Source organism: Marmota marmota, unplaced genomic scaffold (genome assembly GCF_001458135.2).
Source record: "Marmota marmota marmota unplaced genomic scaffold, marMar, whole genome shotgun sequence".
NCBI classification, from domain to species: domain Eukaryota; kingdom Metazoa; phylum Chordata; class Mammalia; order Rodentia; family Sciuridae; genus Marmota; species Marmota marmota.
In genome coordinates this window covers 96214-111913 of record NW_025999992.1, presented here as the reverse complement: position 1 = coordinate 111913, position 15700 = coordinate 96214, and the positions used below count along the sequence as shown (strand labels likewise).

The 15700-nt window shown below is 41.6% G+C and overlaps 1 protein-coding gene across 1 annotated transcript; it reads right to left on the bottom strand.

The window, feature by feature from the left end:
• Window positions 1-2978: 2978 nt before the first annotated feature.
• On the bottom strand, window positions 2979-14551 carry Fam210a (family with sequence similarity 210 member A). The gene is made up of 3 exons (XM_015506052.2): window positions 14000-14551; window positions 9115-9226; window positions 2979-4305 (listed from the first exon to the last, which is right to left on the bottom strand). Exons 1-3 carry the CDS (start codon window positions 14473-14475, stop codon window positions 4072-4074), a joined length of 822 nt encoding a protein of 273 aa, XP_015361538.1. The 5' UTR covers window positions 14476-14551; the 3' UTR covers window positions 2979-4071.
• Window positions 14552-15700: the final 1149 nt, after the last annotated feature.

The following is a 15700-nucleotide window of genomic DNA, read 5'->3' as shown; positions in this document are numbered from 1 at the left end:
GATTGAAAAGAACCTAAAGTAATGAAGTGAAAGCCAGAAGAAAGGTACCAGAAGAGAGAAGATATGGAATATTAACGAATCGGCCCAAGTTCTATTTCCTAAAGCACCCACAAGTCCCAGAGAGTGGCCTAGCTTTCCTGCATGCCAGGCAACGAGGTGACTGTCAAACTGGAATTAGAGTGGTGGCACATGGCTGTAATCCCAGCAGCTCGGGAGGCTGAGGCAGAAGGATTGTGGGTTCAAAGCCAGCCTCAGCAATGGCAAGGCACCAAGCAACTCAGTGAGACCCTGTCTCTAAAGAAAATACAAAATAGGGTTAGATGTGGCTCAGGGGCCGAGTGCACCTGAGTTCGATCTCCAGGATCCCCAAAGAGAAAACAAAACAAAACTGGAAGTAAATATTTGCACTTCAGATCTGGCTCTCTGTGCCTCTTTTTCCTACTAAAAGTAGGGTCCTCAATGCCCAATTCCAGTTCTCTAGACCTGTGGTTTGAATAGTGACTGAGAAACAAAACTATTAACATAAAATTAAAGGTGCATTAGGTTTCACAGACATACTTGTTTAAGAACATTTTCAACTTTTGGTGGGGGGACAGAGACATGTCTCTTATTTCTGGACCAAAAAGAGCGAGGAAAGCAAATTATGTGCCACCATATCCTGCCTCTGCTTTAATAGAGGGGTAAAAAGTGCATGTTGATGGAGCACCAGAGAAACAAAGCTCTGTCACCCCATCCCACGCCATAGCAGAGGACTCTCAGTGACAGATTATCACACCCATTGCCTGAGAGAATCAGAGTAGCCACTGTTCTTATAGAAGTAAAGCAAGTCATATATTAAAGTGTCCAAAGAAAAGAAAATATTGATTTAAACTCAACACAATTCAAATTAGTAAAAATACGCTTCCCTCATAGAATCTCAAATCTAGTACTCAGAAGTGTAAACAAGGTAAAAGCTGAAATACGTGTGTACACAGAAAATGCTGCATTTCCTTTGTAAAAAAGAAAAAGCAAAAAAGAATCTGAGGTTGGTTTTAAGGAGTTACAGATCAATTGGTATAAGGGAAGATACAGAATTGTCATTATTTCATGTGCCATGCTTTATGAAATTGTCAAAAATGGAGTAAAAGGTTAGCTTTCACTATTGTATTTGATTAAAAAGTGAAGGAAAAGTTCATAAAGTAACAAGGGTGAAGCCGAGTTCTTGCTCTAGGAGCTGAGTGACAGCACCAGTCACTGGCAGAGGAGTGTCCCTGCGTTCCTCAGGAATGGGATGAGTCCACAGAAGCACTGGGGCCCTGAGGCTACCCTGCCACCGCCACTTGCACATACACCTGCACCAGGCCTGAGAGGCACCTACCACATGCACCTGTTTTCCAAAGATAATTTTCTAGCATTGAAGTTGGTTAAGGTTCAGAACAGAAGATGTGAATGAAGGGAGAGCAAGGAGCAACAGGAAGGCTGCCTCAGTAATGGACATTTCCTGATGTTACTACACTTTCAAAGGTTGGTTTTGCTCTTATCCTTGAATAAAACTAAGTCTCTCACCTAATGTATTGTTAATTTTAATTATTTAGTTATTATTAATTTGTTAAGCAAACCCTTTCTGTCCATTTTACATAAGCTACCTCCCAGTGAGTGTGGACTGGCACATCAGGCGCAGGCTGCTCGGCCTCTCTCGGCTCAAGCAGCCGTAGGTGAATGAATCCAAAGCATAAGGCCCACTGCAAATGAAAGAGGCTCATTATACACAATGCACGGTATATTTTACACATTAGATAATTTAACTTGGCACATTACTATGATCTGCTGGCAAGTGGAGACCTCTCTCTGTTTCCCTCTGCCACACTTTTCCACCATGATGTTCTGCCTCATGGAGCCCTGAGGTACTAAGCCAACTATCAACAAATACTGCCAACTCAATATACTAAAGGGCCCCTTTCTCTAAGCTCTCTGTAGCCTTAAGGAGAAATTAAGAATATGCTGGCAACAACATTTTTATCACTCCATCATGATGCTAAATAATGACCACAGAACTTCCCAAATCTTCAGAGGATTTTTTTTTTTTTTTTGTTTTTTTTAACCACACACCTTCAAAGCATGCCTAAGCAGTATCTGATTTTCTGCATCTCGATAAACACAATTATGAAACTGGACAGCTGACAAAACTCAGATAGACTTAATAAAAGATACCTACTCAGGAAAAGCAAATTTTAGTCTCAAAATCATCAATAACGTCTAATAAACCCAACTTATCCTTATAATTAATATCCCCTGTAAATTGTGAAAGGTAAAAGGAAACTATCTTAGGAAAAAGAATTCCATGTAACACCAATTTTAACCCAGTGAAACTGTAAGATTCACTCAAGTGGACAAAAAGAAACAAGAAATTTGTTACTATCTTAGCGTTTCATATCCCAGTTGTTTTACAGACATGCTCACATGTGTAACCATATTTAAATCTGACACTGTGCCATCAACATGAGGCAGCCCACTGCACCCCGCACCAGCAAAGCAGAGGCACCACTGTGCCTGCGCCACTCCCCAACCCAAGAAGATTCTAACCACACGGCACAGTCCCTGAGGGACTTCCTACAGAGCAATCTGAGGTGTCAAATGCAACATTTTTGCCCTTTGAACTCTTTCTTTTTTTTTTTTTAATGTTTTTCTTTAGTTGAAGATGGATACAATGACTTTATTTATTTATTTTTATGTAGTGCTTATGATCGAACCCAGTGCCTCACACATGCTAGGCCACTGAGCTATAGTCCCAGCCTTGAACTATTTTCTAAACTTTACATTTGATAGGAAAATCCTGCCAAACAGTAGGGATTGTGCAGGATAGCCACGAGGCAATCTCTTGCAGCGGCCTCTGAAAGGGCCATTTCCTCCTCTGCAACTGAAGTAGAAGTTGTTAGTATAAAAGAAAACACACACATACCCAAGTACACCCCCAATCATAGTTTCTGACAACCACTAGATTTCATTCTAAGCAAAGAGTTTAATGATAGTGATAGATTTGCTATAAAACAATCAAGTAGAACACTAAAGCAAGGGTATTTTCCTTCAATGTGAGAGAAAGCAGCAGCCACAACTGTAAGATTCACTCCATATGAAATCAACACCAACTCTGAGACTGGATACTGGGAGGTCGCACTACCTTTCTGGGAGGAGGCCCCTCTGGCCCAGGGGCAGTGCTGTCCCCACAGTATCCTGGTCTCACCTGTGGTCTCACAAATCTCTCCCTGCTGGGAATCATGAGCCTGAGATGCTATTGAAGAAGATCTGATTTCAACCATAAACTTAATAAAACCTTCAATTCTCCTTGAAAGATTAGGTAAAGACGACAGGAAGTGATTCACTGGAAAGTGATATTCTAAGTGACCACAACCAATACCCAATTTTGAAAAAGCATTTTGGCTGTATAATTGCTTTAAAAAAGTGATTTTGACAAGCTTCAGGTAAAAATCATCTCGAAAGGGTCCATTTTTCACTTATATGTAACCAATTCATCTTATTTACATATAGGATCCAATTTTTATTCCACTTTCTTCATATAAGATTATATTTTTAACTAGTAAGTAAACTTTAGATCTTTTTCATAGAAAGTCTAATACCCTCCTATTCATAGGTGCAAGTCTGTCTCCACAGAGAACTGAATATAGTTAAAACCTTAATGAATAACACGAAGACTAAGCCCCAGTATCGGCACTCTGCCTACGGGCCACGGTTATTCAAGAAGTCAACGGTCTGGTCTGCACACACTGGAGAACATGAAGCAGAGAGATCCTGAAAACCCAGGAAGAGAACCCTGGATTCTAAAACAGTAGCCACTGCTTCCTTCTGCCACTGATATACAATCCTATACTAGGCTCATTTCTTCCTCTTAAACACTGATTTTTGTAGGATATTTAACTTTAAAAACTTTAAAAAGGTATCTTAATTCTTTAACCCTCAGAGAACTGGTCTACTTAGGCAACTAATCAAAAAATAATCAGAAGCTTGTTATCTTTGCCCAAAGTCTTCAGAGGGTTAAAGTGCAGGAACTTTCTATAATTTGTTATACAAGGCACCCTATTCCACTTTTTTCTTAAAAGAAACTTTTTCTTTGGTTTCATGTAGTTTTTCAGTGAGTCTATCCTTGGTCTCTTCCATTTTCTCTGTGATGAGCTCCTTGGTCTCTTCCATCCTGTCTTGTAGATACTCCTTGACAGGGGGTGGTGTGGACATGTATCCATGACTGCGCAAATACTTCACGGTAAAGGAGGTTCCTCCCAAGGTCACGGTGTAGCGCGCGGGTGTTGCAATCTTAAGAAAAAAGCCAACAGGCAGATCAGCACATGATTATGACTATGAATAAAATTAAGTTGAAATTTACATTCCTGGTAATAACCAATGTACAAATAATTCATTGCTTCACAAGAGTAATGTAGCAACATTCTATAATCTTTTCTATCCTAACAAGGGATGCTTCTTCTGTGAACTCACTTTACCAGTGTTTGTCCCTATACTAACCCATGACTTAAAGAATTACTGCAGTCCACAACACTGATGCCCTTACCCTCACACTAGTAGGCCTGGGGGGCATGTTCACCTGGAAATCAGAAAAAGGGCTTGGTGCCCCAAACAATAACAAAGGCACACCTGCTTCTATGCTCCCAACTGGGCCAACTTCTTCAGTGATGGATTGGAACGAGGGCCAAAGGTTTCTCTGCTGAATTTAGTCTCACTCCACATCCTGCTCCTTGCTCCTTTGACTCTTCCAGGCTGAATGCTACTTTCTCCTCACAATTCACCTAAGGCTTAGAAGTCTAGCCAGGAGATTCCGTGAAGTCACAGAGATTTAAGGACTGTAACCAAACAGGAGATGAATTGGCTGAAGGGACTCACCCAGGCAAAGGGGCTGCCATTACATGTGGATCCAGCTGCAGGAGAGCTGCACGAACTCTCTCTGCCCCTGCCCTGGCTCTGGCAGGCTCCCATATGGCCTCCCCACCACCCACTTGCATCAGCTCCCAAACTTCTAGGAAACCAAACCCACTGTCAAATATAACCAGCCCCAGCTCAGCCTGACCCCCCCACGGCAGCTCCTCTGTGCATCTTGCACAGAGTGCCAGGACCACCCCACCTGGCTTCCTGTCAGCTTGTGGATGCCTGTTGTACACTTGTGTTTGAGCACAGCATGACAATACGCGGTCCCCATACCTTCCCTTTCTCATCCCTATGCTGACTTGTCCACTTTCATATCTTTAGTGCCATCTGTACAATGAGAATTCCTAAATTTTCATCCCCAGACTGAACCCCTTCCATGAATTCTAGTATATTCTACTCATTTCCACTTGCATGTCGACTTGATCCCAAAACTTAATACTCAAAACTCACCTGTGGACCTCAACTGTCCATCCAGACCTGATCCTCTCAGTCTTTTCCATCACAGTTGCTGAGGCCAAAAACCAAGGAGATAGCTTAGACCACACCCCCCCCCCTTTCTCTTATGTAAGTTGCATCCAAACAATCCGAAAAACCAATTAGTTCCTTCAAAATACATCCAGAATCCATCTATTTCTGACAGCCTCTCCTTCCACCACAGGTACCTGGCCACCAGAACTCCAGCCTAGCCACTGCACCAGCTTCACGCCAGCTCCCTCTGCCTCCACCCTGCTCTTGCCTATTGGCATGGCAGTCCAAGTGATTTTGCTGAAACAGAGATCAAGTGCTTAAACTTGCCCAATAACTTTCCATGCCCTTAGAGGCAAAGCTGAGTGACTGATCTGGCTCTCTCATCTCTCTCACACTCACTCATTCCAGGCACAATGGCTTCCCACTAGCCTCCAAACACCCCCAGTCTCTATAGTCTCAGGACTTGGTCCTTGTGGTTTCCTCTGCTTGGAACACTTCTCCCTTGGAGCTGCCTGACCACGCTCTGAACTTCTCAATCGCACCTTCCCTCTACAATTGCACCCCTGCCTCCGAAAACACACACATACATACATCACATACTCCGTTCATGGTTAATTCTTTCTTCTTAGCACTTACCACCATCTAAATGCTGCACACACTGTTTGTCTACATTTTTAACTTAATCTTTTTCGTCTCTCCAAATGCTTCCCCAGTCTGTCCCCACACAACTGAAGTCTATGCTCTGCACAGACAGGTATTTTGTGCTGTTCTATTTAACTGGTGTTTGCCCAATACCTAAGATGGCACTTGGTTCAGAGCAGGGGCTGGTGAGTCTGACCCATGAAACTATAGGTGCATTTAATGAGCAAGAGGGAGCTCAGGTGTGCACCCAGCCACCTTCCTCGCCTTGGCCACACGCCATTTTGGGGCTTTGACTGGAGGAAGCAAGACATCTCTGCCTGTTGTCCTTTTTGGGAAACTGTGCATTACAGAAAACACTCAGGAAAGTCCCCTCATTTCCCAGCCCACACTACTGCACCAGTCAGTCTCTGCTTCCTAAACCCAGGCCGAGCACGGTTCTGCCTACAAAATGTAGTCTCAGGAACAGTAAAAACAAAGAGAATGAAGGTATGATCCTGAATTCCTTGAAGCTCATAATCAAATAAAGAAAACAAGCACTTAAAAAGAAAACCTCACAGAGACTGACATGAACTTAAAGAGAGGATACAGGTGCCTGGGACAAGGAACAAAGAGGATCAGGGAAATAGCTTAAACTGTCATCATGCTAGTTTGGTATATTAAGGCTAAATTATACCCATGTAATTAGAAACTTGATAATTTATGAATTTAATACATTTTAATGTAGAAAAACGCTAGCAATTAAGCTTTGGCCCTCAAGTCATTATTATAAAAGGAAATCTAAAATTTACATTTGATAGGAAAATCCTGCCAAACAGTAGGGATTGTGCAGGATAGCCACGAGGCAATCTCTTGCAGCGGCCTCTGAAAGGGCCATTTCCTCCTCTGCAACTGAAGTAGAAGTTGTTAGTATAAAAGAAAACACANTTAGACCACCCCCCCCCCCCCTTTCTCTTATGTAAGTTGCATCCAAACAATCCGAAAAACCAATTAGTTCCTTCAAAATACATCCAGAATCCATCTATTTCTGACAGCCTCTCCTTCCACCACAGGTACCTGGCCACCAGAACTCCAGCCTAGCCACTGCACCAGCTTCACGCCAGCTCCCTCTGCCTCCACCCTGCTCTTGCCTATTGGCATGGCAGTCCAAGTGATTTTGCTGAAACAGAGATCAAGTGCTTAAACTTGCCCAATAACTTTCCATGCCCTTAGAGGCAAAGCTGAAGTCCTCACAATAGTGCCTAAGTGCCTACAGTGAGTGACTGATCTGGCTCTCTCATCTCTCTCACACTCACTCATTCCAGGCACAATGGCTTCCCACTAGCCTCCAAACACCCCCAGTCTCTATAGTCTCAGGACTTGGTCCTTGTGGTTTCCTCTGCTTGGAACACTTCTCCCTTGGAGCTGCCTGACCACGCTCTGAACTTCTCAATCGCACCTTCCCTCTACAATTGCACCCCTGCCTCCGAAAACACACACATACATACATCACATACTCCGTTCATGGTTAATTCTTTCTTCTTAGCACTTACCACCATCTAAATGCTGCACACACTGTTTGTCTACATTTTTAACTTAATCTTTTTCGTCTCTCCAAATGCTTCCCCAGTCTGTCCCCACACAACTGAAGTCTATGCTCTGCACAGACAGGTATTTTGTGCTGTTCTATTTAACTGGTGTTTGCCCAATACCTAAGATGGCACTTGGTTCAGAGCAGGGGCTGGTGAGTCTGACCCATGAAACTATAGGTGCATTTAATGAGCAAGAGGGAGCTCAGGTGTGCACCCAGCCACCTTCCTCGCCTTGGCCACACGCCATTTTGGGGCTTTGACTGGAGGAAGCAAGACATCTCTGCCTGTTGTCCTTTTTGGGAAACTGTGCATTACAGAAAACACTCAGGAAAGTCCCCTCATTTCCCAGCCCACACTACTGCACCAGTCAGTCTCTGCTTCCTAAACCCAGGCCGAGCACGGTTCTGCCTACAAAATGTAGTCTCAGGAACAGTAAAAACAAAGAGAATGAAGGTATGATCCTGAATTCCTTGAAGCTCATAATCAAATAAAGAAAACAAGCACTTAAAAAGAAAACCTCACAGAGACTGACATGAACTTAAAGAGAGGATACAGGTGCCTGGGACAAGGAACAAAGAGGATCAGGGAAATAGCTTAAACTGTCATCATGCTAGTTTGGTATATTAAGGCTAAATTATACCCATGTAATTAGAAACTTGATAATTTATGAATTTAATACATTTTAATGTAGAAAAACGCTAGCAATTAAGCTTTGGCCCTCAAGTCATTATTATAAAAGGAAATCTAAAATTTCAAGAGGACTCTAATAAGGATGACAGAATGAAACAATGCTATTTTTGAATAATACTATAAATTCTAATTCTAGGCATTTTTATACAATAGAAGTAAAATAACATCTAATTTCCAAACATTTTTTACCTGTTTTCTTCCCTTAGGTAGAAGCATCATAGAACCTCATAAGATTTTGTGAACTAAACAAAATGAGATTAATTTGGCTAAATGTCACAATTTACAAGGAGCCTTTCCTTCCAAAATAAAGACCTGTGTGAGTAGAAACTAGAGTCATGATGTTGTCTGAATCCAGAGCAGTTATAGATCATTCATGTGTAAAAGGACATCTGACAAATCTAAGAAAAGTTCATCACATAAAACAATTTCAATTAAACTTCACTACTTCATTTACTAAGAAAAGGTGAGCTACATTACAAAAGGTGAGTTACTGTAAACAGGAGGCTACATGCTGACTCCTGCTAACACGTCAGGTGGCCTGTGGAGCTCTGATGAAGGAAAGACAAAGTGTCAACAGGGGAACTATCCAGAAAGCCCTGAAAACACACAGCCGCCCAGTGGCCTACCACGGCAGGTCACGGTCCAGCTTTTCTTAAGGCACTTCTCCTAGAGCCATCATTTTATTTGTACTTGGAAACTGTATGACTTGAGTTATTCATCAGACACGTAAAGGATGAAATGCAACTTAAGTCACTAGAACTATGAAGATCTGACAGGCAGTCTCGCAGGGAGGGATGCTGTCCGCCGTGGCACCCACCTTGAACATGGCATATGCCGTCAGGGCATTTCCACTCTGGGAGTTTTTCAGGATGTTCACGACGCTGTCAGGCAGCCCGAGGAACTCCAGAAAAGGAATGACATTCACTCCTCTATGAGAGAAGCACAAGGAAGTTATACATAAAAAGCCTTCAGAGATTATCTGAAAACACACAACCACAAATTTACCATAATTTGTTTATAAATTTTGTTTAAAAGCTAATTCTGCATTATTAAGCACTTCTAAGACAACATCTTATTCAAAACACAATATACAGTAGCCACACAAGCCTCTGAGTAGTGCCATGTCTCACCATCTAAACACAGATGTCCTAATTAGCATATTTAGCAAGTAGAAGCATTTATTAGAACAAAATCAATAGCTTTAAGTAAATTAAGAGGAGGCTCAGAGTCGTTTACCTGATCTTTGTTTCCTCACCCAAATATTACTTCTTTACAATGACCCAACTCACATTTCAAGACATAAGATTTTTACCTTTAACAATTCATGTCAAGTCTATACCATTATCATAAGAGCAAAGAATATTTTAATATCACTTATTGTGCTATTACACAGAGAATAAATGATTCTGTGGGTTTGCGGAAACTCAATTATTCTAAAAGGATGATTCCATTCTAAGACCTGAAAGGCAGGTAAAGAACAATTACTACACACTGCAATGAATTCTTGGAGGGGAGGGGGAGACGGGCCTCCATGCTGAGCTGGCGAGCCCCAGCATGGGCATTTTCAGTTTCCTGACTACACTTGCCCTTGTCCTCCCACTCTCTCAGTGCACAGGTTTTGCAGACACTACAAACCTCCACCCCAAATCAGAACAAGGACATTCACCTGTGTAAACTTCACGTAATCATCACCTTTAGGAAATTTAGCACACACAATAGTATGTGGTAAGTGAATACAAAATCTACATTAAAATCCCCTAAATTGTCCCAGTCGTCCTATTTTCCCTTGTTCTAGTCTCCTTCCTCCCGGACATGTTTCCAGGGTTTCTTTCTTGGCACTGGTAACTTGAAGCAGGCAGCTGGCTGCGGGTATGGCACTGCTCAGTTTGGGTTTCTGTGATTGTTTTCTCATAACTGGCCTCAGGTTGACATCTCCCCCAGGCCATTGATAGGTGGAGCTGTGTCCAGCTGGAGCATCACTGCAAGGGGAACATAATGTCCCTCTATCCCACTCTTGGTGTTTCTGAGCTTTCCTCTTGGTTAAGGAGGGTCCCAGATGGCTACTCTATGACTGTGTCTTACCCTCTTTCATCAAAAAAGGGAATTGCCTGACCCTTATCATGGTCATTATAAATTTCTTTTTTTAATATTAAAGAATAATTTGATGAACTAGAGAAAAGGTGTAGCTCTTTTGTGATTTCACCAATGATACTAAGTGACCAGGGAATATTTTCAGTAGACATTGCTGATGGACATCAAGGAAGGACCATTAAAATTACCTATTATAAAAAATAAAAGGAAATCTGAACAGTGGAAGGAACATTTGGAGATAAATTTTAAAATCAACTCTTTAAGTTCAATCTGATTTTGTCTATCTGCACCTTTAATTCTTTTCCAAATCTCTTTCTAGATAATAATAATACCCTGTTATGGTTTGGATGTAAAATGTTCCCCAAAGACGCAGGTGCTGGATCTTAAAGGCTGGGTCTCCAGGGCAGCAGTGTTCAGAGGTGGGTGGGGATTTAAGAAAGTGATTACATCGTGAGGACTCTGACCTCATCAGTGGATCAATCCATTGACCAATTAATAACGTGATTACATTAGTGGGAGGTGAAACCTAGCTGGAGTAGGGCCTTACGAACGTGCCCCTGGGGACTACGATTGTCCCTCCTTGCTCTCTACTTTGTGGCTGCCATGAGCTGAACAACCCTCTTTTGTCACTCCGTCCCACCATGCTTCCACCTTGGAGCCAGGCCACTGACTGAAACCTCTGAAGCCATGAGCCAAAATAAACCTTCCCTGCTCTACGCAGATCTGCTTAGTATGTGCCATAGCTGTGAAAAAGCTACCACACATCCCACTAAGGTAAGGTCTGCCACTAGAGCTGGCTTTTGTATATGGATCTAACCAAGTCACTAGAGTAGTTATGTGGTAACATCCTGCCATAACAAGCTACTTTTATTCTTCTATCACCCACGATACCATTATGAAATTATTTAATTATTTCCTAGTTTCCAATTAAACCCATTGTATAAAATTTATACATTTAACATCATAAAATGAAGGAAAAAAGATACAATTGGCAAAAAAAACAACAACAAAAAAAACAAAACCCAAGTGATTAAAAAAACTCCTTTATCATAAAAATGAGATAACAAACTCACACACCTTGCACAAGGTATAACATTGCAAGCTACTGATAAGGAAATAAGCACATGGTTAATGAGGGTCCAAGTCAAACAGGAATGCCCACTGTCACCTTCTACTCTGAAGCTCCCACAGCCTGGCAGCTCTACAGGTGGCTCAAAAGACGTACAGGTCAAAGCACATTCACTGCCCGGAGAGAGTACAGTGCACATCAGCCTGGACCCTGGCTGAGTGTGCATCTGCACCTTCAGGAACCAGAAAGAGCCCCCAGATACAGGCTTCTAAAGGCAGGGGCAACACTGTCACTACTGGGCCGTGTTGATCAGAAGAACTCTTCTGCTGGTTAGAGGACACAGGCAGCAACAAAGCTCAACACAAAATACAATCTTTTACTTTAGCTGCTCCTAAAATAAAGTATTTCAAAAGCCTCAGAACTTTCTAACTAAATATAGAACAACACTGTGCTCTCTGGTGCCTAGAAAGGCAGCATGCTGGCTGCTGAGTAACTGAGACAAACCTGGTCAGTAATGCTGCCTGATGGCAGATGCTCATCCTTCCAGCCACCAAGCTTTTAATACTAAGTAACAAGCATACAACAGACATTTTTCCAGTTGGGGGTGTGTGGGGCCTTCCTAAAATATAACTAGACTCTTGGTGGCTGGATTAAAAAAACTGTATTTAATACAATTAACTTCTATTTTGCAATAAAATAATCTCTCAGTGAAAGATAATCTGCAATTTGAACATATCCTAACTTTTTTTTAATTTCATCAATGAATTCTATTTTCTAATTATTACTTGCGATTAAGTCTTCACTTAAAACACATCAATCTTTATTTTGAAGTCTATGTATCTAGTAAAAACACTAAGGAGGATGGTTCTGGAGGCATCGGACCCCGTGTTCCATCACTCAGCCAGGGGAGGCTGTACCAGAACTGAGCTAGGAGTCCCGGCTGGCAGCACTGCCAGCTAAGGCATACAGTTATGAAGTGGTCAGTCTGACCACCATGGTTAGACAGAAGTCTTCTGCAGAAAAAGAGGAGAAGGGATGAAGCTAAGAGGATGTATTTCATAAGAGATGACAGAATCATCCCCCACAACTGCCTCACCTGAAGAAATCTTAAGCAGCAGCAATAAAATAATTATTTTTATTAGCCCAAATGAGGATCTTGTATCCAATTAATTAAAACCCTAGGTTTTCTCCCTCTAAGGCCAGAAGGAACAAATAAGTATCAAAACTTCTTTCAAAAGAATCCTTAGTGGCTCAAGAAAAAAATTCACTGTGTAGAATCATGTGGGACTGAATGCCTATAATAACTTTTATTTAAAAATGGTATAAATTTTATGTTCTGCCAAAAACATAAGGGCAGTTTTGAAGAGTTCTATAAATATTAAACATGTTCAGAAAATGTCATTAATAAACAAAGAAATAATTCCATAAAGTATATAAAGTTCTTCTTCAGAAAGAATAATTCTTTATGAAGAGGAAGAGAATAGCGTCAATTATACAAGGTAAAGAAAGCCCATCCTTTCAGAACTGGTGCTAAGAGGCATCTGGAACCCCATGTTTCCTAATAAGCAGACTCCATTCCACCATCTTGGGAGGCAGTACGTTTTGCCAAGGGCAGCTTCACATTCTCAGCCACTGTGTCTCATTACTGCCTCAACACCAAGCCATGAAGTAAAACAGAATGCTGAAAGCCAGTGGACTCTGGGAAGGGTAAAGTAATTCTAAGTCCATCAAGAGAGCTGAATGAAGCGGCAAAGCCATCCCTCTGGCTCCCGAGGCCAGGCACATGGCCCTGCCAGGACATGAGCACTGGTGGCTTATGCACCACCAGCCATAGCACCACAAATACACCTTACCATAAAAGGAACTGTGTTTAACTTAAAGAATGATGGACTTAGAGATTTTGTGTTCTACAAAACTGGGAGGAAGCCATGCCTTCCAGATTCACTTCTGATCACAAGCTGCCCTTCCCTGACACTTACTTGGGTGAGTAATGTCAGAGCCCAAGTCTGTCAGTGGTTCCATTCTTTGCGTAAACAACAAATAGTAGACAGGTTTTGGAATTTCCCACCAAAACCACACATCCAAGAAGACAGGTATCTTTCCAGATTTTTAAACACTGTAAGAAATACGTTAAGTAAGGAACTAATAGTGCTACCAAATTTCTGAGACTCGTACTTTACTTCTGGACTCTGATATGTGTGCAGATGACGTCAGCACAGCAGTGAGGAGCCTGACTGGGGTTTCTGTCCAGGTTCTACCTCTGGAGTTATTGGTTTCATTCATAAAAAGGAAAGAATTGCACTACTTATATCATTAAATCACCATGAGAATTAAATGAGATGATGCAGAAAATGTAGCAAAATGCCTGTGTGCAGAAAGCAAACATTAGTCATTCTTAGTAAATGTGAAAAACAGCTACAAAAAGCAATTAGCTTCTATCAATGAAAGACACTAAAGCATTAAAAATATATATATTTAAGACTAAAAGTAAGATGACCATTCTAATAAATTAGTGAAGGGCAGTCAATCAAGCAAAACTTACTTTATGGCTGCATAATAAAATGTTCCAAACCAAATACCAGAAGTTATTAGATGCACAGGAATCAAAACTTTCCCATATTGCCTCAATGTTCTCTTAAATCGCTGATAAAGACTAATAGATTTGTCTTGTAAAGGATCAAGCTCTTCCTTTTTTTCTGAGGGAGTCCCTTTGCCTGTGGCACTGGACGACAAAACCCTCTTGGACAAAACCACCTGCTCCCACTGTTCTTGGCGAAGGACCCCCTGTCGGGGTATCTGAGTACCCGATGACTTCCTCTCCTTTGCAAGGCACTGGGCAGCAGGTAAGTGGAGCCATTGCTTTTGAGGATCTTCAACCCAAACTACTTTAGATTCAGTGTTATTCAAAAGTAATGGTCCCTTTAAGTTCTGGCGGTGTCCAAAGAGACCAGTTTTCTGTGGTTCCAAGCATGTCCTGTGTGCCAGCCGAGACACAGTCCGTGGTAGATTCCATTGCATTTTTGAATGATGGTGATGGATTTCAGCTTCGTACAGAGGCTAGACTTAAAAAAAAAAAAAAAAAGGTAGATTATACATAGGCTTACATTTTAAACCAACCCATATTAAACCATTAATAGTAAATTAATCATTAACTATTAGAAAGTAAAAGGACAAAAACTGCTACCCATAGGAATTTATATTATGGTATAGTTTTAAGGCACTGTGATTTTAAAATGTCATTAAAACATATCCTTTAAATACAGTCAACCAGTCCAGCAGCCATCATGGAGGGGAATGTTCACAGGCTCTCCTACAACTAAAAAAGGGATATTGGTAAGGCTACTGTTGTTGAAAGTCCTTCAAGAAAAGAAGCAGTGTAGCACAAGACCTGGGTCTGAAGGTTTTAGATACATAATGCCATGCAATTCCCTTTCAGACTCTTAAGCCCAAGTACACTGATTAAACGAGGACATGGTTTTCTGCTTTTGGAACTGGGGATTGAATCCAGGGTACTCTGTCACTGAGCTACATCCCCAGCCATTTTTATTTTGAGACAGAATCTCACTAAGTTACCTAAGGCCTTGCTAAGTCACTGAGGCTGGCCTCAAACTTGTGATCCTCTAGTCTCAGCCTCCTGAGCCACTGGGATTACAGGTGTATGACAATGGGCAGGGCTTTCACAGCACAGTTACAGGAATTGTGCAATTTCTGGTGTGAAAGAGTATCTGTAAACCAATAAGCATCACACAAGTAGGTTATCATCATAAATGTTAAGGCTGCTGAAGAGTTGATCAGAGCCACTACTCCATGATCCCTTCAGACTAAGTTACATTAAGTTGTAAATCACCTATGTTATTCAATGGTGAGAAGAGAGCCTGGTGTTGTGCCTCCCTGCCCCCCACTCCTTCAATATTAAGGGTGGAGAGGGAAAAGAACAGCAATATCTTGACATTTCATTTGGTATCAGTGCAGAATTAAGATTGACAAGATAAATGAAAAGCAGGATGTGGAGGCACATGCCTATAATCACAGCAACTTGGGAGGCAGAGGCAGTCTAGCCTCAGTTCCAGTCTAGCCTCAGCAACTTGGCAAGACCCTGTCTCAAAGTAAATGACCAAAAAATTTTAAAAGAGGCCTGAGGATGCAGTAGAATACCCCTGGGTTCAATCCCAGCTCTGCAAAAAAAAAAAAAAAAAATTGGAAAGGAAAAAAAGAGACACCTTTAGATATCAAAACCTGCACC